This window comes from Panthera tigris, chromosome D2 (genome assembly GCF_018350195.1).
Source record: "Panthera tigris isolate Pti1 chromosome D2, P.tigris_Pti1_mat1.1, whole genome shotgun sequence".
NCBI lineage: Eukaryota > Metazoa > Chordata > Mammalia > Carnivora > Felidae > Panthera > Panthera tigris.
In genome coordinates, this window is record NC_056670.1 from 14,725,158 (window position 1) to 14,747,610 (window position 22,453).

The window sequence follows — 22,453 nt, forward strand, 5'->3', positions numbered from 1 at the left end:
CACAAACTGTAAATACTCTTATTTGAAGGTGATCGACCTCCTAAAATTCTGAGATTGATTCCTCGTGGGAAAAAAAAGTATGTTTTTCTTATTCACTTTCTAAAAACAGAAAAGACCTACACTGATTTCTTGGTAATTTATTTAATGTTAGGTGCATCTAAAAACCGCACTGGAGAAGATATTTATTTATTGCTGTTCTCTGGACTATACAGAATATAAATTTTAAATTGAACTATTATGTCAGATACTAAATATCCTGTTGTTAAAATTTTAAGGAAAATATGAAGCAAATCTTCCTGTCCCGCTCTCCCAGTTTTCCACATGGCCCTATATAATATTAAATTAGAAAATAATATTACAGTTTAGAGACTGTTTCTTAGCTGGGAAGTTCAAGTATTTAAACTATTGTTAAATGAATTAATCAAATGGCAACTTGGTCGAGAGAATTAACATGCTTCAGCTGCAATACCTTCTCTCTATTCTCTACCTATGGACATGCTATTTCTCAAGGCCAAGTTCAGGTATCACCCCTCAAAAGCTTTCTTCAAGTCTGAGTCACTAAGTGACACACAGATGTGATGTGAAATCACAGCACGCGGCTCCAGTGCAAGGACGGCCCTGGGGACACCACATCAGAATGAGTGCAGCCACGTGTGGGCCCTGAACACTTCAGCAGGGAACTCAAGTCTGACAGGCCCATGACTGAGCTCCAGGCCTACCCCAAACCTGCTCCTTCCCCGGCCTTCTCTGTCTCCAGGCAGGGTTCAGATCAAAAACCTTGGGGTCATTCTTGATTATTCTTTTTCAACACCGCACATCCAATCTATGGGCAAATCCTGTTGGTTCCGCCATCCATTTGTGTCTGAGATCTGACCACCTCTCACCACCTACTTCCTCCGCCTGCTCTAAGCATCTGGGATATTGGAAATGTCCTGCTTTACGCCCTCGGCTTCCTCTCTTGCCTTCCTCCACCAGCCTGAGTGAACTCGGTAGAACAATCGGTCAGATCACGTCACCCTTGTGCCCAAACACAAGGGGGTGATATCTGAACTTGGCCAGGGCTTTCCACCTCGCTCAGAGAAAAGCCCAAAGCTTTGCAGCGGCCTGGGACACCCTCCCCCGTGTGCCTGCTTCCCTTCTCCTTGACCTGGTCACGCGCTGTCTGACTCAGCACCAGCCATGAGGGCTTTCTCGCAGCGCCTCCGATACGGGGATTGTGTTCTAGAACAGTTCCCCAGGTAGCTGAATGATGCACTATCACCTCCTCTGGTTGTTGACTCAATGCCATTTACTCAGTGAGGCCTTTTGTGACTTCCTTATCAGAGACCACAGTCCTGGACACCCCCCCCCCCCCCCGCAACACACACCCAAGTCTCCCTATCTCCTTGGCTTCCTTCTCTCTGTTGGAGGGGATGCTGCTCCTTGGCAATCTATCCCCACACAACGTGCTGTGCGTTTTACTCCACTCAGTGTACATCCTGCACCTCTTTCACTCCTCACACAAAACATAACACTTCTGACACCTCTGGTCGCCGTATGCATGGATGGTTTTTTTCTCCACGACAAGCAATTCTGCACGACAGCAGCTGGTGTCCTGTGAGTCAGTCCCATTCCGACCGCGTCTACTTGGAGATGGCATCAGATCCCACAGGTGAAGGGCTCAGTCCCGCAGAGCTGTCCTCACTTCCGAAGTCAAGTCCAGCTGGCAGCTGTACTTCTGACTTATCGGCTATAAATCAGAGTTCCCACGATCCCTTCCTCAGGGTCAATTTGCTAGAAGGGCTCACAGAGCAAACAGTCCGTTCACTAGGTCACCGGTTCCTCATTTTATGACTCAGGAACAGCCAGATGGAGAGATACATGGGGCGAGCTGGGAGGGTCCCGAGGCAGGAGCTTCTTGTCTCTGTGGACTTGGGGTGTGTCCCCCTCCTAGCGTGGATGTGTTCACCAACCTAGAAGCTCCCTGAATCTCGTGCTATTGGGATATTTATGGAGGTGTCCTCACAATGGCATGACAGATCATTAACTCCATTTCTAGCTTCTCCCCTCTCTGGATGATGGGGGTGAGGCTGAAAATTCCAAGCTTCTGATCATGGCTTGGTCTTTCTTGATGACCAGCCCCCATCCCTAGAGCACACGCAGAGCTGCCTTCCGGAACAAAAGATTCTCCCAGTGCTCTAATCAGGAATTTACAAAGCTTTTAGGAGCTCTGTGCCAGGAACCTGGGGCAGAGACCAATATATATTTTCCATTATCTCACACTTAATCATCTTATTTACAGGATCTCCTTCCTCCTACTAGACAGACATCCAGTTAGGCAAGATCCCCAAGTGCCTGGATCAGTACCTGGTAAACTTAAGTGCTCAATAAACATTTGCTCACGAATGCATGACTTTCTCCTCGCTTTGGATCACTCAGAGTCTTCCACAGTGCAGTAAGTAGACATGAGGCACTCAGATACAACTTTTTATATAAATAACTGTAGGAGGTCATTTAAGCAATGTGGGCCTCTGTTTCCTTATCAAGACAATGACAATATATCTGAGGTCTCTTGAAAATGAGTAATATCTTTAGAAATCTCCTTGCTTTACAGAAGAGCAAACAGACTCAGACAAGGGAAGAAACGTGCCTTCCTTTGCCTTTAATGAGGACCTACTGAGTGCTAGGGATGCCACAACGTGAGGCCAAGACAGCGCTCATTCTCAAGACCACCCTTGCGGGAAGAGAGACGTGAAAACAAATAATTCCGTCCAAGGTGGTAAGTGCTGTACCAGAAGAAGGGGATAGTCCAACATCAGGCAGGACACAAGATGCTGTGGGAACCAGAGAGGAGAAAGAGCAGGAACAAATGGGGTACACGTCTGGGAAGACGGGGAGCACAGCCAGCTTCTGTGCAGCCCCCAGGCCTGTGTGTGCCCAGCTTAGGATGCCGCACTCAGGGTGGCACTCTTCTCTTCTCCGGGACACGGGTGCCTCTCCTGTCTCCCCTCCTCAGTGCGCCTTTGGTCTAAAGGTCTCCTTCGAACCGTGCTGCAGACTCGAACCAGAGCCTCAATAAACCTCAAGAGGCTTCCACGAAGCTGAGCAGAGAGGGGGCGAAGGCACCACCTTGAGTAAATAGCTTAATTTGGGTCTCCATGCCGCTCTAAGCATGAATAGGGGATGGGCACTTATAACTGACCCTCCAGTCCTTATTTTTCTTTTGCAACTGAAGTATAATTAACACGCAACGTTGCATTACTTTCAGGTATACAACACGGTGTTTGACAAGTCTATATTTCAATACTTCTTTTTTTTTATGTTTTATTTTATTTGTTTTTGAGAGTGCGCAAGACCGGAAGGGGCAGAGAGAGGGGGACAGAGGATCCGAAGCAGGATCTGTGCTAACAGCAGAGTCCCACGCAGGGCACAAACTCATGAACCGCGAGATCATGACCTGAGCCAAAGGCAGATGCCCAACCGACTGAGCCACGCAGGTGCCCCTCAGTTCTTTTTTTTTTTTTTTTTTTGAGGTGCTGTCCAGTGTTTTTATTTTTTTTTTTTCAATATATGAAGTTTATTGTCAAATTGGTTTCCATACAACACCCAGTGCTCATCCCAAAAGGTGCCCTCCTCAATACCCATCACCCACCCTCCCCTCCCTCCCACCCCCCATCAACCCTTAGTTTGTTCTCAGTTTTTAAGAGTCTCTTATGCTTTGGCTCTCTTCCACCCTAACCTCTTTTTTTTTTTCCCTTCCCCTCCTCCATGGGTTTCTGTTAAGTTTCTCAGGATCCACATAAGAGTGAAACCATATGGTATCTGTCTTTCTCTGTATGGCTTATTTCACTTAGCATCACACTCTCCAGTTCCATCCACGTTGCTACAAAAGGCCATATTTCATTCTTTCTCATTGCCACGTAGTACTCCATTGTGTATATAAACCACAATTTCTTTATCCATTCATCAGTTGATGGACATTTAGGCTCTTTCCATAATTTGGCCATTGTTGAAAATGCTGCTATAAACATTGGGGTACAAGTGCCCCTATGCATCAGCACTCCCGTATCCCTTGGGTAAATTCCTAGCAGTGCTATTGCTGGGTCATAGGGTAGGTCTATTTTTAATTTTTTGAGGAACCTCCACAGTTTTCCAGAGTGGCTGCACCAATTTGCATTCCCACCAACAGTCCAAGAGGGTTCCCGTTTCTCCACATCCTCTCCAGGTGCCCCTCAGTTCTTATTGCTAATATGCAATCCACTGACCACACTCGGAGAAATAAAAACTAGCATTTTTTTTAATTGTGTGTTTTTGTTTCCTCTGCTCAGCACCCACAAACTGTGCTTATATTGACTTTACATTACCCGGGTCACTGAGTCCCTGGGGAGCTTTCTGCCCAAACCTCACCACCGGGTACCATAACTAAATCTACAAAGGCTTCAGAGTTAGGGCTCTCATCTCACAAAGCAAGTCAACTTGAGCCAGAGCACCCAAAGCAAACAGAACCTGACGGGAATCAAGCAGATAGTAGTCAATGAGGAAACACGGCCAATGTCAGACACAGCCCAGTTAATCTCTTTGATTTAAGAACCTATTCTGTTTCACAGATTAAAGAACGGAAACACAAGTACAATCAGAAAATACAAGACTGCTGGGTCTGCTTCACACCCAGGGAGAGAATCACGGTCCTTCCGGTTCTACTTCCTCTGTGCCTCCAAATCCCCCTCCGCCTCATTCTTCACTTTGACCTTCGGTCAGGGGCACGGCCCTGCGATGGAGTGGCCACCAACTCTGAAGGCAAGGAATCCACCCAGAATGAATAAAGAAGTCAGAGCACAAACTGAGCCTGGGAGACAGAAGCATCACAGAAGTCTAGAGGACACCCCCAAAGTTGTCTGCCTTTTGAAAAGGAGACAACCCTTAGCTCCCACCGGTAACAGACAAGGTGATCATGGCACAGTCAGCAGGGAAGAGAAGGACTTCAGCAGCTCATGGATTTGGCTACAGTTGAGACCGAGTGAGGTTTCTTGAGAATAAAATCTAGCACAGTGCAATTCTATGCCAAAGAGAGGGTACGGTATAAACGGTTTCTCTGTCCCGGAAACCAGCTTGCGGGAAGTCGGACCACACGAAATCGCCGTATGGGTCAAAACAATGAAGCGATTTCACATGCTCCAACTTCAGAGTCCTCTTCTGTGCTAGAGACAACAGATGGTCTCCCCACCCTCAGCAGTCCAACGTGCGGTGCATGAAACAACTTGTCCTGAAAGGCACCAGATTTCCCACTGGGTTACCGGTCCAAGAGAAAATGCTATCTGGACTAGATTTACAGTTATGTCATAAAAGCAAACACATGCTTTCTTTCAAGTTATTACCATTTATAATGGCAACAGGATGTTCTGAGTGCCATAAAATCGGCATAGATAATAGCAAATGTATAGTTTTGGGGGGGAAAAACCCTTCAAAATGCTAAAGAAGCGATGTTTCAGAGACAGGGATGGGCTTACACATGAGTATTAGTAAATACTAATACATACTCTTTGACCATGAGTGGGTGGAAATATTTCTAGGATTTATGACGCATTTCTCTGCCTTCCTAAGTAGAGGCAGGTTGAAGTATTATTCCTGATCATTCAGGGGTATCGATTATTACAATGTATCCTAAAATAATGGTGTCTTATTCATGCATATGGAGTTGTTGGCATGTCATACATGGCAAAGACATAAAAATTCTGTTCCTTGTGTTCCTATATTTGGTTTTTTGTTTCTTTGTTTTAGCACAACAACAACCAAAAACCACAACAGTACTTCTGTATTACCTTACTAGGGCTACCATAAAAAAGTACCACAGACTGGGCGGGTTAAACAACAGAAATTCATTTTCTCATGGTTCTGGAGGCTAGAAGTTCAAGATCAAGGTACTGGCAGGCTTGGAATCTTCCGAGGTCTCTCTCCTTAACTTGCAGACGGCACCTTCTCATCGGGTCCTCATTTTAACTTAATCACTTCTTATTTTTTAGATTTTTTTTAAATTTTTTTTTAACGTTTATTTGTTTTTTGAGACAGAGAGAGACAGAACATGAACAGGGGAGGGACAGAGAGAGAGGGAGACACAGAATCGGAAGCAGGCTCCAGGCTCTGAGCCATCAGCCCAGAGCCCGACGCGGGGCTCGAACTCACGGACTGCGAGATCGTGACCTGAGCTGAAGTCGGACGCTTAACCGACTGAGCCACCCAGGCGCCCCGTTTTTTGTTTTTTTTTTTTTAATGTTATGTATTTTTGAAAGAGAGAGCACAAGCAGAGGAGGGGCAGAGAGAGAGGGAGACAGAGGATCCAAAGCAGGTTCTGTACTGTCAGTGCAAAACCTGATGTGGGGCTTGAACTCACGTACCTCAAGATCATGACCTGAGCTGAAGTCCGAGCTCAATGGTCTGGGCCACCCAGGTACCCCATTAGTCACTTCTTTAAAGGCTCTATCTCCAAATGCATAGTCACATTCTGAAGTATAAGGATTAGGACTTCACCATTCGAATTTTGGAGACACATTCAGCCCATAACAAGCCCCTATGCCTAGACACTATGCAAATATCAAGCTCTTAACCCAGACACATCTGGACTCAAAGCAAGGCCACTACTAGTTTTGTGACCTAGCTAAGGTCCCCGAACCTAAATTTTACTTTCAGCCTCTTTTAAACTGAGGATAATGACCCCTACACCTCATTAGCTCTTTGAGATAGGGGTACACATAAAGTGTTCAATAAAAATTTGTTTTTAATAATATTGCTTTGGGGTGCCTGGGTGGCTCAGTCGGTTGAGTGACCGACTTCGGCTCAGGTCATGATCTCACGGTTTGTGAGTTTGAGCCCCGCGTCGGGCTCTGTGCTGACAGCTCAGAGCCTGGAGCCTGCTTCTGATTCTGTGTCTCCCTCTCTCTCTGCCCCTCCCCCATTCATGCTCTGTCTCTCTCTGTCTCAGAAATAAACATTTAAAAATTAAAAAAAAAATAATATTGCTTTATTTTTCTGATGTTTAAAGTATTTGTCTTTTTGTGACCTTTTGCTTAGGCTTGCTTATCGCTGTACGTTTCCTTCTTCAATCCACTAGGGGCTTTGAAGCCAGAAAATTAAATTTGTTAGAATTAAACATAAAGGCTCCAAATCAAGACCAAAGGCTCTCCTGCACATAAAGACCACAGACTTCAGCATGTGGGATTTCAGATCTCTCTTCCAGGTCAATAGTTTGCTTGGTTGTTTCTGGGGGAATTCCTTTCCTCATTGGCATTTCTGTTCCAGATAGAATACAGTATTTACCAAGCATGTTAGATAAGGCAATTCCAATGTGAGGTGTGGCTTTGTCACCATTCCAAATTTTAAAAAAAAGGGCAGTGGTGTCACAGATTTGACCAAAATCTAGTGACATTCTACAATAAACAATCATTTGTTTTGGAAATGGTTGGAATGGTAGCTACTAATCTAAATGCTGCATACCCCTGAAAATTTTAACCAACTAATCTAAATGCTGCATACCACAGTGCAAAGAAGTCTCAGATGCTAAACTGTCTTCTGGAAAGTTTTCCCAAAGGAAATACAGCTCTTAGAACTCCTCTGACTTAAGAGTTCCTTTTAAGGCTTATTCTAAAGCTGGGTTCGGCCAACTCTTTCTGCAAATGGCCAAGCTGTAAATAGTTGAGGTTTGGGGGCCACATGGCTCCTGTCACAAACCTGCCATTGCAGCGGGAAAACAGTGATAAATGATACCAAACAAATGGCTGTACGCCAACTCAAAGTTTGTATGGGTGCTGAAATTTGGTTCTTGTAAAACGTCAACGTGTCAGGAAACATGACTTTTCTTTTGATTTCTTTTTAGCCAGCTGAAAAGACGAAGACCATTCTTAGCATGGGCCGCGTAAAAAGAGGCAGTGGGTCAGATTTGGCCCAGAAGCTGCAATTTGCCCACTGCTGTTAGATTCTAAAAGCTCAACCTGTATTTGTTGTTAACCATAACCCAGTTTTCCTAGTGAAAATCGTTTGAAGGCTAAGGGTCAACCTGGAACCCCTGTTTCCTTCTCCCATGTTCTCTTCCTGAAAACGACCAATGCCATAGCAGCTCCCTACCTGACCGGAGCTGTAAAGGCCACTGTAAAACAAACCAAATTAGCTTCCTTTTCTGAGCACTTTATTTATTTATTTATTTATTTATTTATTTATTTATTTAGAAGTTTATTTATTTAGGGGCACCTGGGTGGCTCAGTCAGTGAAGCGTCTTGAGTCTTGGTTTCAGCTCAGATCATGATCTCACGGTTTGTGGGCTCGGGCCCCACATGGGGCCCCGTGCTGACAGTGTGGAGCCTGCCTGGGATTCTCTCTCTTCCTTTCTCTCTGCCCCTCCCCCCACTGGCTCTCTCTGTCTCTCTCTCTCAAAAATAAATAAACTTAAAATTAAAAAAAAAATAAATAAAGTGTATTTTTTTAGTTTGAGAGAGAGAGAGAGAGTGCCAACAGGAGAGGGGCAGAGAGAAAGAGGGAGAGAGAGAATCTCAAGCAGGCTCTATGCTATCAGGGCGGAGCCAGGCGTGGGGCTTGAACCCACCAACTGCGAAATTATGACCTGAGCTGAAACCAAGAGTTGTATGCTTACCTGACTGAGCTACCCAGGTGCTCCCCTGTTCTGAGCACTTTATTTTTTATTTTTATTTTTTTAATTTTAAATGTTTATTTATTTTTGAGACAGAGAGAGACAGAGCATGAACGGGGGAGGGTCAGAGAGAGAGGGAGACACAGAATCTGAAGCAGGCTCCAGGCTCTGAGTTGTCAGCACAGAGCCTGACGCGGGGCTCGAACTCACAAACCATGAGATCATGACCTGAGCTGAAGTCGGACGCTTAACCGACTGAGCCACCCGGGCACCCCTGTTCTGAGCACTTTAAATAAAAGTTTCAAAACCTCTCTTCATAAACAGGGATAAGGCAGCGTCATGATGCAAGGACCCATGCTTACAACTGACAGCAACAGGGACTGAGCTATCATCCAGACCCCTATTTACAACACAGCAAAAAAGTGACAGCCTTACAGTCATATGCACACAAAACTGTACTTTTACCAAACATCTGCATGATATAACCTTGCTCAGGGGGATGAATAAAGAAGTCACCTTACAGTAAACTGACATGTTCTTAATTATTTCTTCCTTCCCAAGTGTTCCTTACTCCTCGGGGAAAAAAAAAAAAAAAAAATTCACGGTATAAAAGTTATATGGGAAATGCCTCAGTCTATAACGCCTCCTTTTATTTTTCTACAGCCCTTCCCTCTGAAAAGGTAAAAGTGTACCACAGTTTCCCCTTCCACTCTCATACGGTTCCCATGCAGGTGTTGCTGCATTTTTTTTAAACAAGGAAAAGTAAAGAGACGTTCAGTTGTTTGAAATAATTCCCAGAGTCCTTGGCAGAGCAGAGACTGCAGATCATCCCTGAATCACCAACCTAAGTCTTCTTCCCGAGAGACCACCAAGCTCCTTGCATAAACTGGAAGCCTGGACTTTGTGAGACGCGAAGGTTCTGCCGTAGACACATCCCATTCCTGTATCAAGGTGATGACCAGGAGAACAGCAACTTTGTAATCCCCACCGTTACCATTCTAGGCAAGCTAGGGTTGGCTGTACTGACTGGGTGACAATAAGCTCAGGGATTTGCCACCTACAGTGCGAGAGGAGTTAACCCAGCAAACAAACCACGGCCACAGCATGTCCGGAAGACAGGCACAAACCATAACTCCAATTCGAGTTGTCTAGTATTTTTCTAGAACATATTTTTCTAGTAATGAAGTATACTGGCTTCAGCCGACCAACTCTCTGACTTCCGGCCACGAGACCGGTGTTTTGCTACCACGTGGAACATCAAAATGTGTCAGATACCGGGTCGACACAAAACCGGGAGAAGAGTAGCTTTGATTTAGGGAATTCTGAAGTTTGCTGGAACCCTATCTGAATTAATGAAGTCAATTCTATCGAGGACAAGAATTCATTGATTTGCTAATGTTACGAACTGAGAGGCACCTTTTTCATCTAGTTTATCCTTAAGTGCCCCTTGCAGCGGATTTCCTAAATGAACTCTTGTTTTGCATGAATACAGACTTTCTTAGGAACTACAATGTAATCTGAATACCAATAATAAGACATCTATCCCCACCTTTTTTCTTATTTAAACAGGAACTGCATTTTTCCTAATTAAAAAAAAAAAAAAAGAGGAGGAGACAGAATCTAGGAAATAAGTGTCTAATCGAGATGTAAACTCATATTTTCTTGAGATTTAATTAGCTGCTTATGATGAGGTTATACATGAGCTGTGCCAGTCGTAGAAAATCCCACCCAGTAAAGCAAATGCATTCTTTTCCTCGCAACATTGTTCTTATACTGTTCTACTCTTAAAATACCATTACTTAGAAGGTACTGAAAGTGATAAACTCTTCCCAATGTTCACCCAACACCGTGACCCAGTTGTAGACTTTCTGTAACCCAGTGGAAAGAGTTCTGCAGAGAATGAATATTCTCCATTCAGAACAAATAAATGTACTGCAAAGGAAAAGCACGGTGACCTCTAAATGTTCCCAGAAAGGGACCCAGCTAAAGACAACGGAAGCGACACTTGGGGACAGATAGCTAAAGAGTGGTGTTGGCAAAGGTGAAAAGTAAGAGAATACGTCTTGTTTAGGGCTAAGTTTTTAACGTATCACAATACAAGCTAGAATTCTGTTTACTACAGTTTAGAAATTCACCTCAGACTTCTAAACCATTGCTTTACAGGATCTTGGTGGAAAGTGTACTATTTACTATTACTCAGTACCACTTATTACTAAAACAATCAACTGGGTTTAGCCCAAGGGGATTATATACAAATAAACCCTGGGAAGTGTCGAAGGGGTGGAGTGATGTCAGAGTTGGCTCCACAAGACGTTGATTCACCTGCTCCGGAGGTGGGGGCAGGGGGCGGGTCCAGTATCCCGGCAGGGATCACTCCAGGCCCAGATTCTAGGACTACACTGGGAAGTAGTAAGTGTGTGCCCTTGTGCACGCCAAGATGAACTGTTCAAAGATTGGATCTCGTGCAGAAAAGGGGGACTTCGCTGAGCATTCCTTGGGATACTCTCCAGGGTTCAAACATCAATTTATAAGTATCTCCAACCAAGCGTGTGTGCCCCACTTAGCCGCTGGGAAAAATGCAGCCTTCATTCACCTAATCCGGCAGAGTAAGGGCGCCCTGGGGCACTCGCCGGCCTCGGCTTTCACCCGAGGACGCCCTTCCATTCGTGAGCGTCCTGCTGGGTGAGTAGTGCGGGGTGGGGGAAGAGTCGCTGCGAAGTTGAAGGGTGGCCTCGCACACCTAAAGTTGAAAAAAACTGCTGAATCAGGGTGCCCCCATTTTGCCGGATCCTAGGCAATCGGATGCTCCCTTCCCTCACCCCTCCTCCTACTCCGAAAAGAAACCGGATCCGCCTGTCCGCTCGGAGGTCACCTGCGAAGAGCAGAGCGATGTCACTCGGCTACCCCCACAACCTCCCCCCAAACGGCAAAAAGCCGAGAAATCTATGCATCACCCAAAGAGAGGGCACCCTCCGGAAGGTGACCCTCCAGCGCGGCCTCGGCCCTGCGGGACGGGGTCAGGACGAAGGTGAGCGCCCTCGGAGCAGTGGACAGTTTCCAGCATCCCCTCGCCTCGCCGCGCGGCGGCCGGGATGCTCCGGATTCCTACCGGACAGTCTGGTGCAGGGCACCGCCAAAAAAACAGGACGCAGCCCGCGAAGCCCCCGCAGCCACCCGGGCCGAAGGCTTCGGGGACCACTTCCCAGGAGTTACGGGAGGCAACACCCAGGGCGTGTTCCGCGGCCACGGCACCGGCTTCCGGCTCCGCCGGGTGTGCGCGCCGCGGGAGGGCCCGGGACGCCGGGGCGCGGGCGGCGGGCGGGGAGGGCGCAGGGGGGTGGCCGCGGCGGCTGGCCCCTACCTGTGGTGGAGAGCACGGTGCTGGCGAAGAAGAGCGCGGAGGTGAAGTCCCAGTTCCAGTTGCCCGAGGCGTTGCTGAGCACCGACACGCCGTAGTTGCTGGCCTCCAGCACGCGGCCCAGGAACTGCTCGAGCTGCGGCTCCGACAGGCACTCGTGCTCCTCCAGGAAGCGCCGCTTCAGCTTGCGCAGCTCCTGGCGCAGCAGGTCCTCGTAGGGCAGCTCCACCGACGAGAAGACCACGGCGCCGAAGACCAGGTAGAGCAGGTAGCCGAGCACCAGGAAGCCGAAGCACCAGGCCGAGCGGTGCCGCTCCACCAGGCGCACGCACGAGCTGCCGGCCAGGGACTGCAGCATCTTCCCCCGCCGCCGCCGCCGCCGCCGCCGCCAAAGCCGCCACAGCCGAGGCCCACGCCGCAGACCGGCCCGAGCGCGGCCCGCCGCCCGCCGCCCCTCGGCCCCGCCCAGGCCCCGCCCCAGGCAGCCCGGGCCCCGCCCCCGGCCCCGCCCCCGGCCCACCGCCCACTCCCCCACGCGCGCCCTCCGCGCTCCCCGGCAGCGCCGTGTGCCTGCGATTGGCTCGCCCGGGAGTCGTTTTGCTTCCTTCTTTTCCTGTTCCCTCGCACTGTAAGAGGCCCCGATGATGTGGCGCTGACGTGGCTGGCGGCTCAGGTAACCCGCGAGTCGGCCGAGACCGCGAGGCAAACTTGGCTGGAGCGCCGGGGCTGGGCGCGCGGCCCCGGGGCCCCCGCCCTTCGCGTGGTCCCGCTGGCCGGGCGCTGGCGCGCAGACCCCTGAACTGCAGCCGCGGCCACCCGCTGCGTCCTCCCCCCTTGGGTAACCAAACCAGAGCGGACCGCGGGCGGGGTGTGACAGCGTGTGCGCGTGTTGCGTGGGACCGTGCGCTGCCTGTCCAGGCCTTCGGCCCCAGCTACAACTTGCTTGCCACCTATTTTTTGTTAATCAAAGCCTGCATTTCCAAGTAGCGAGCACTGGAATTCTTTCCTTCGTCTGCCTTATTGGTCCAAGCGAGGCTCGCAATCTGGTGCCAATGCTGATGGTGAAAATATCAGAACCTCGGGGTTGGAAGGCACTTTGGATCTTAGAAGTCTTTTTCCACCCACCCACCCACTCAACTCCTTACAAAAAGAATCCGAGAATTGAAGAGGGTTGGAAAAGTCACATTTCTGAACTCTTCCCTCTTTAAAACATAAAGAGGGGAAGAACGGTCCACAGAAGAAACTGAGCTTTCCCGAATGCTCTTTTTAAGGTGACAGGGTCAGTGAGCCACTTTTTTTTAAAGGTGACGGTGGGTGAGAGTAAATATTGGCACACCCTCCTGGAAAGGCAAATTGGCAAATGCTTCTAGAGCCTTGAACATTTTCTGTACTCTGACTCCATGATCTGTCCTAAGAAAATAATCAGGCAAAGATTTATAGACAAGACTATTCATAAATAGTGTATATGTATATTATATATATGCAATACACGTGTATATATTATGAAATAATTAAGGGTCAAGAATAACCAAAATGTTCCAAATAGAGGAATGAATGAATTATGGTATCACTATAGCATGGATATTGTATAGCTATTAAAGATGTGTTTCAGGGTGCCTGGATGGCTCAGTCAGTTAAGCCTCCGACTCTTGATTTCAGCTCAGGTCGTGGTCTCATGGTTCATGGGATCAAGTCCTGCATCAGGCTCTGTGCTGACAGCATGGAGCCTGCTTGGGATTCTCTCTCTCCCTCTCTCTCTCTCTGCCCCTTCCCCACTCTCTTGCATGCATGTGCACTCTCTCTCTCTCTCTCTCAAAATAAACATAAAAAAGACGTGTTTGAAAACCATTGAAGCATAAGCAAGTGTATGTATTGAATATATACAGTCTTATGTATAGAATCTCAAGTAGGTAAATTAGCTCCCAACAGCTGTCTTTGGGTGATAGTGGAGAACATAAGTGACTTTTATTTCTTGTACATTTTTATGGTTTTCTGATTTTCTGCAGAAATGTTTTTTTTCTATGTAGTTGATCTGTGAGGCAGATGCAGTTCTATTTTATAAGACAAAATACAAATATTTTCCATATTTGAGTCTCTCCCAGCTGAACCTGGCCTAACTCATGAGATACAAGAACATGGTTGCTGTTTTCAGCTGTTAAGTTTTGAGATAGCTTTTTATGCACTGATAGGTGCCTGGAACAGCGTGCATCTGGATTATGCTGAACTTTACAAATCATCGTTAGAAGTTTTCTTCGGATAAATTTGTCATTGTCTGCCATATTTCACTTCTCTGACTTAGACTCTACCTTGGTTCCATATTACAGCTAGGCCAGGGATACCAAATACTTGCAAATCGTATGTTACCCTCAGGCTATCGGTAGAAATTGGAAATACCATGTGAGCGGTCTGGTGGGGACCAGGTCTTGCTGCAGGGGATGAGATGTGTTGAGTGAAGCCTGGAGATGGGAGTGAGCTGGGGAATGCGGGTATTTCTGTGGTTTTGGCTCTCAGAGTTGACCCAAATCATGAGAATCAAGGCTGGCTGTCTCCCATCTTCTTCTTGGCCCACTGCTCTGGACACACGATTCCCCTGTCTTCAGGGTAGTTAGCAATCTCAGCAATGTCAATCAAGACTAGGACTTCTGTCGACTAGCTACATCCCTCCTGTGACCATGCGGGCTGGAGCTGAGATCCCTGACACCCTACCCCCACCTCAGCATGGCAGAGGACATTGCAAGCATTTCTCAGGGGGGAAAAAAGGAATATGGAAGAAAACTCAGAGGAAAGGGTAGAGATTCACAAGAGGGGAGAAGAGTGGGATGGGAGGGGGTGCAGTGGGCGAGAGAAGCAGTGAGGTGCTTTCTGCCGGGTGTTCACATTAATTAACATAATTTGGAGACAAGTTGACTAAGCTTTGTGAGAAACAAACCTTGCACTAGGCAGAGCCTTGCAAGTTAATCTGACACGGAGCTCATGATGTAAATGATCACCCTTGTGCTATATGATAATTAGGCATAAATGGCAAGCAGTTCCTGTAAATAGGTTTTATTCTCTCAACAGGTTGAGACAATGAGAACTATTTATAGACAGGGTAGCTCTCTAGGAAAGTGTTTCACTTACAAAAAGTGAAATTCACAAACACAGTGTTAGGGAAACCCAGCCAATCAGCAACAGGTACACAATATTAGCATTTATGATTCCTTTTCTGGGTTTATACCCAAACGAATTGAAAGCAGGAACTCAAAGAGGCATTTATGCAGCCATGTTCACAGCATTATTCACAACAGTCAAGGCGTGGAAGTACCCCAGTGTCCATCAACAGATGATGGATAAGCAAAAAGTAGTATAAATTCACAATGGAATATGTTTCAGTCTTAAGAAAGAATGAAATTCTGGGGCACCTGGGTGGCTCAGTCGGTCAAGCATCCGACTTCGACTCAGGTCATGATCTCGCGGTTCGTGAGTTCGAGCCCCACGTGTGGCTCTGTGCTCACAGCTCGGAGCCTGGAGCCTGCTTCGGATTCTGTGTCTCCCGCTTTCTCAGCCCTTCCCTGGCTTGTGCTCTGTTTCTCTCTCTCTTTCAAAAATAAATAAACATTAAAAAATTTTTAAAAAAAGGAATGAAATTCTGACACATGCTACAATATAAATGAGCTTGAGAAGACCTACGTTAAGTGAAATAAGCCAATCACAGAAGGGTAAAAACTATATGATTCCACGGTAAGAAATCTAGAGGAGTCAAATTCACAGAGGCAGAAAGTAGAAGGAATTGTATTTGCCAGGGGCTGGGAAGAAAGGGGAACCAGGGAGTTGGTGTTTAGTAGGAACAGAGTTTAGTTTTGCAGGGTGAAAAAATACTGGAGACGATGGTCATTCTTGCACAGTAATGGGAATGTGCTTAATGCAGCTGAATTGCACACTTTTACCATAATTTAAAAAAATGTTAGCATGGGGGTGCCTGGGTAGCTCAGTTGGTTAAGTGTCCAACTCTTAATTTCAGCTCAGGTTTTGATCTCAAGGTTTGTGAGATCGAGCCCCACATTGGGCTCTGCACTGACGGTGTAGAACCCGCTTCAGATTCTGTCTCTCCCTCTTTCTCTCTGCCCTTCTCCCGTGAGCTCTCTCTCTCTCTCAAAAATAAATAAACATTTAAAAAAAATGTTAGCATTTGGGTTGACAGTAGGAATGTGGTCATTAAGAGTGGGTTGAAGCTGTCCCACCTGCCAGCGAGCGGCCGTCTCCCTGATGTGGGTCCTTGAAGAAGCAGACATCCTTCATCTCCAGAGTGTTGGGACAGTGTTGAGACAGTCCAGGGAACTGGGACAGTTCCTCAGTGATGTGGCTCATACCCAGATGAGATACACGAGGCTGGTGATGGATCCGGAAACTCAGCCTGGAGAAATGGTGGAAGGAATCCAGACATTTGCCCTGAGGAAAAAAAAATTTAGGATGATCGGATAGCTGCATGCCAAGAAAAAAAATGTGAATTTATTTTGTGTGTCTTCAAAGGGTGTAGGACTTAGAAATCACTCTAAGAGAGAACATTCTAATCATGACTTGACCACCAATGGAATGAGCTGCCTCTGGAAACAGCTCGAGGCCCTGAGCGTTGGAGCAGAAGGCAATCAATCGCAAATTAGCAAAATACAATGGAGAGCATTTAGCGTCTTCAGGCTCCTTCCAAGTCTGAGATTTTATCGTTGCGGTGTATACAAGGTCAAGTGTATGAGGAGATCAGGAGTAAAATAGGTGAGACACAAAGTTGCCCTGAGATTCCTCTTAAAAGTAAGGAACCCCTCTTAAAAGCCAGGAACCCCGACACGCTCCGGCCCTTGAGCTGCCAGCTCCTGGTGGCGTCATGACCACGTGTCAGGGAACCCCAACACAGTGGACCCCCCCCAGCTTCTCTGCCATTTTTGGCAAAGGGTGTTGCCATCCCCCCTGACTGTGGTGGGAGATGTCCATCCTGTGAGAAGTGCAGATCAGGTTCAGTGTGTAGATAGCATCTGGTGTTAGAGCAGCGAGCGACAGATGACTCCCCTTCAGGTCCTCCCTCCCACGCCGCCCTGTGACAGGTTGTCCACCTTGACCTGAGCAATGCTCACAATTTCCCTGCTCTCATCTCTGTCTCTTAACCACGCCTCCAGTCACACTTTACCTGTGCGTGTTAAAACAATTGATCCCTGCTCACCTGTTATTCCGCATGGCCTCCATGGGTGCAAGGAATAAGGAGGGAAAGGAAAGGAAGATGGGGCTCTCCTGGAAGCAAGAGAAAGAGATCAAATAGAAGAGGGAGAAGCTGAAGCTTAAAGAAAAAAATTTTTTAATTAAAAGAGCTATTTTAGAGAGTATTCTTTTTTTTAATGTTTATTTTTGAGAGACAGAGACAGAGTGCAAGTGGGGGAGGGGCAGAGAGAGAGGGAGACACAGAATCTGAAGAGGCTCCAGGTTCTGAGCGGTCAGCGCAGAGCCCGACACGGGGCTCGAACCCACCAACTGTGAGGTCATGACCTGAGCCCAAGTCAGACGCTTAACCGACTGAGCCACCCAGGCGCCCAGAAGAGTATTCTGATGACATCCGCTGCTCTGCCGTGCCATGCACATTGGGACAGTGTTCCCAACCCCCAGCTGTGCACTTACCTCCACCACGGTCCCCCACCATGCTCTGCCTCTGAGCTCCTGCTCACCTGAACTGAGGTCCCCGCACTGTTCACTCAGTGCTTCATCACTGTCCAAAACCAGGTCATGTGTCTGAGCAGAGGAATGGCTTGGTTATCCCATGTTTCAAACTACTACACAGGGTGGAAGTTTATCGCCCTAATGCCAGAAGAGAGAGAGAGAAAAAAGAGTTAGACAGTATCTCTTTTGCCTCTTAGAGCGGTCCAGCCTGGGTGCTGGTTATCATCAGTGCTCCTGCCGTGTGACAGGACCTGGCCAGCAAGCTCTGTGACAGCACACTGCACTCCATAAACTATTGCGTTTGCATGCGAGACCCCAAGTGTCCTTCAGGAAGTTCTCCAGCAGAGAGTGACTTTATGCTGAAGGTCAGTGGTTTAACTTTTCAAGAACCTACCTACTCAGAGAGAAAATCTTCAAATCTGGGCACACTGAGATTCCCCCTTGACCCCCTGAATCTCCCTGAACTCTAGGGCCAGGACTTCAAATGAAGTCTATAAATGCTCAGTCCACACACTTCTGAGTTTGCTATATTAGTACCTTCCCTAGATCCTAGAATAGTTTAGTTTCCTCCCTATCACACTTCCACTTAAACTTTCCTGTATTACAAGACCCCATTCAAATCTGCCCCTCAGGTCACCTATTTAAACTATCTGAACACACAAAACTCCACCTCTCCCCTCTCTGAATTCATGCTACACACGTGACCTGTTTGAGCCTCCTGGTCCCTAACATATAGCTCCCAGTGTTCATTATTTTTATGAGTACAGTGGACCCTTGAACGACGTGGGTTTGAACTTCATAGGTCCACTTACAGACTTTATACAGCACAGTACTGTAAATGTGTTTTCTCTCCCTTATGATTTTCTTAATAACATTTTCTTTTGTCTAGCTTCCTTTGTTACAAGAATGCAGCATGTAACACACAGGGCATACAAAATATGTATTAATTGACACCGTTTATGTTATTGGTAAGGCTTCCGGTCAGGAGTTGGCCATTAGTGGTTAAGTTTGGGGGGAGTCAGAAGTTATTTGTGGATTTGCAACTGCACGGGGGATTGGTGCCTCTAACCCCTGCATTGTTCAAGGGTCAACCACAGACGCTTTGTCTTGCAATGAGGGTGTACACTCTTAGGAAGAATCCCTGTGTCTCTTAGTTCTTTGTATCCTTGATAAAGCTCAGCACAGTTTTTTCACATGATGTATGTACCATAAATACCTTTGATTGTTTGATTAATAAATAATCACAATGATTACACTTTCCCCAGCAGGAAAGATTTGTTTAGTGAGAAATATTTTTAGAACCATGGTCAATTATCCATGTTTATGCAATAAGTATTTGTTATTGCTTTTAATGTGAGGAAGCTGGTTCTTAGCACAAGGACTTGCCCGAGGGGCCCTTGACAAGGAAATGATTTATCTTGGGGCTAATTTTGTTCCATTGGGATTCTAGGATTTTGCATATATAAAGAAGACTTCTCGGGTTCTTTTTTATTCAATGGAAGGCAAAGGTCTTCTGTTAGACTTTGATCGTTTGTCCTGAGCACCACCTTTGAAACAAGGCACAACAGAACAGCACACACTCTTACAGATTCTAGAAGGAGCAGAACTATGGCCATGACCCAATCCCTAACGTGACTGATTGGACTAGGGATAGAGTTTGAACCAAAGCTGGTCAAACCAATGATTATCTGCCCACCAACCAGATTCCCTACAATTATTTGAAAACCCAGTGGGGATTCTCAGGCACTGGGGGTGCTGGGACTGAAAGGGATCAGGTTCAAGAGAAGGAAACTGCCTGCATGAAAAGCAAGAAAGGAAAAGATGGAAGAGAAAGCTTCAGTGAGATGAGAGAGGAGGAGGGGGATTGCATAGATTGAGCAGTAAATAAAGAGTGAGAAAGCAGAAATAGCTGGTGAGATAATGGAGGAGAGAGATCAACCAGGAAAATACACAAGAGGGTTGGATGCCGTAGGAGGACACTCAAACAGAAGGTTGAAGTGTGACCATCATGGAGTTGTTGGAAACCCTACCCAGTGCAGTTGTAGAGGGCCCAGAAGTTACTGTAGTTAAGGAGAGGGAGGTGGAGGGCGCCTGGGTGGCTCAGTCGGTTAAGCGTCTGACGTCAGCCCAGGTCATGATCTCAGAGTTCGTGGGTTCAAGCCCCGCATCAGGCTCTGTGCTGACAGCTTGGAGCCCTGGAGCCTGCTACAACAGACTCTGTGTCTCCCTCTCTCTCTGCCCCTCCCCCACTCCCCCCCTCTCTCTTGCAAGAATAAACATTGAAATAATAATAATGATAATAATAATAATAATAATAATAATAAAAGAAGAGCAAGGTGGATAAGTGAAGACAGTAAGCTCAGAACATCCAGCTAGCCCATGGAGAAAAGGGAGCCACTAATGGGGATACAGGATGGGAGGGGGGAGTGGTTGTGGGTGTGGACTTGCTGTATGCTTAAGATGGGAGAGAACTGAGCATGACTGGGTATTGCAGGGAAGTAGCCAGTGGAGAAGTAGGGTTTAAGCAAGAGAAGAAAAAGGAGACACTTAATAAAGAATGGTTTCAGAGGAAGTAGGCATGACTGCACTCAATAGCATAGAAGTAGACAAAGAAAGAGAGAAAAAAGTTAAGTGGTCGGTCTGTTCATTCATTTATTTATTGCTTCATTTAACACATAGAGTTTGAATACCTGCCATGTGGCAAGACTTGCGCTAGGCTCAGAGAATATAATAGTGAGCAAGATGTTTATGTTTCTTGTCTTAAAGGAATATATTCAAATGTGACAGTCAAATATTAACTAAATACAAAGAGCAAGGCCCAGGGACCTATAAAGTATCTAACAGGAAACTCTGTCGGAATATGGGAACCAGAAAGGCTTCCCTGAGTCCATGCTGTTTGAGCTGAGCTAAAAGGTGGTAAGAATTGGGGGCACCTGGGTGGTTCAGTTAGTTAACCTTCCAACTTTGGATCGGGTCACGATCTCACAGTTTGTGGGTTCGAGCCCCACGTTGGGCTCTGTGCTGACAGCTCGGAGCCTGGAGCCTGCTTCAGATTCTGTCTCCCTCTCTCTGTCCCTCCTCTGCTTGCACTGTCTCGCTCTCTCTCAAAAAATGAATAAATGTTTAAAAAATGTTTATAAGATGATAGGAATTAACTGAAATAAAGAGGTGGGCCTGCAGGAGGGTCTGGAACTGGTGGGAAAACAGGCTATGAAGGCAGTGGGGCCAGATCACACAGGACCTTCCTTGCAGGGCAGCTTAAGAATACAGGTCTTTATCTTGGAATCCAGGGAAGGGTTTTCAGCATAAGAATTTACGTTTCAAAATGGCTGCTTGGCAGTGTGAAGAATGGGTCTGAGTAGAGCAGGAGTGGGTGCCATGGGACCACTGGAGTTCCCAGGAGGCAAATGATGACAGGTTACCTCCTTGTGTGAATGCAGTAAGGGCAGGGATCACTGTCTGTTCAGTAGCCAACAGGATTGGACACATAGTGGGAGCTACGTGCTAAGTTGGGAGAACGATCAGGTTTGCACAAGAAGCTCATGATCTCAGTTTAGGACAAGCTGAGTGAGTTACTTTTCAGATGCTCAAGGAAACACATCCCACTAGGCAGTTGTGTATGCAAGCTTAGAGCTCGGAGAATTCCGGTGGAGATGTAAATCCACATGGTGGGTTATCCAATTTAACATTCATATATGCAACACTTCTAGAAAATGACAGTTTTGGCTTTGCAATGGAAGTGAGTGACTGAAGTTTAGTCGAGGTATAAGATTACTGGCATAAAGAAGGTCAAGAACACAGATCTCTATGTTGGTTGCTGGATGGGACGCCCACATGGATGTCAAATATTTCCCAGGAAGATGGTGGGGGTTGGTGTGACAGACAGCATAAACCTAGTGCCAAAGTCCTCAGGGACCTGAGGAGTGATAGAGGAAACAAGGGGAACAGGTTGAGAAATTGTCCCCAAGTGCTTTGAAGGCGCACAGGTCAAAGGAAGGTACGAGACTAGGTTTCAGAAGACGCTGTTTCTACCTCCATCCAACTATGCAGCTTGAGTAAGTCATTGAATGTCCCTCAGAGTGGTAATAACTCATCACCTGTCTCTACCTACAATGGGAATCAAGGAGAATAATTTTTATATAAATATGTAATTGAGCACTATGGAAAAGTAAGGCATGGCTGCACTTAGTTTTCACACCTGAGCTGTGATAAAAGCCCCAAGAATTCAGAAGACAAAAGACATTGTGAACTGCCTTGGGTTACCCAAAAATGTCTTCTTGAGTGAAGCCGTTCTTGAGCTGGGACTTCAAATACCAGGTGGTAGATACCGACCTATGTTAAAAAACAATTTAAGAAAATATTTGAGACAAGAATTAGCAAACCACAGATTGACCCTAAAATGAAAATTCAATAGAAGGCAGACTCTGAGTAAATAAACAAAGTAGAAATAAAACGTAGATAGGTCTGCTACTACTTTCTTTCAAATGTGGTTTTGTTCTCCAAAGAACAGAAAATGTTTGTCTATTCTTTTGGGTATAAAGTAGTATCAGTGTCAGTATTCAGGAAAGGATATAAATGTCATCGTTAGCGTGTCAGAGTAATAGGAAGAGAGCTTGTAGCGGGTGTGTGTGCATCATAGGCTCAGCAGATAGATAATATCAAGGGCTGAAATCCGAGCTGTGTAGTGCCTGGCCCAGCCCCTTTCTCAAAAGCTCACCTCCTGCTCAGCCTCGTTAGATTTTGGTGAAACCATATCCCATAACTGGCTATCTTTTGAGACCCGGATCCGCGAAGACATCCCA

At 46.6% G+C, this 22,453-nt stretch overlaps 1 protein-coding gene across 1 annotated transcript in view; it reads right to left on the minus strand.

Moving 5' to 3' along the window:
- Positions 1-12,352, minus strand: part of KCNK1 (potassium two pore domain channel subfamily K member 1) — a 53,061-nt gene extending 40,709 nt beyond the window's left edge. The window contains exon 1 of the mRNA XM_042960840.1: positions 11,976-12,352. Coding sequence (XP_042816774.1) covers positions 11,976-12,330 — 355 coding nt within the window. The 5' untranslated portion in view covers positions 12,331-12,352. The remainder of the gene's footprint in view (positions 1-11,975) is intronic.
- Between the last annotated feature and the right edge of the window lie 10,101 nt (positions 12,353-22,453).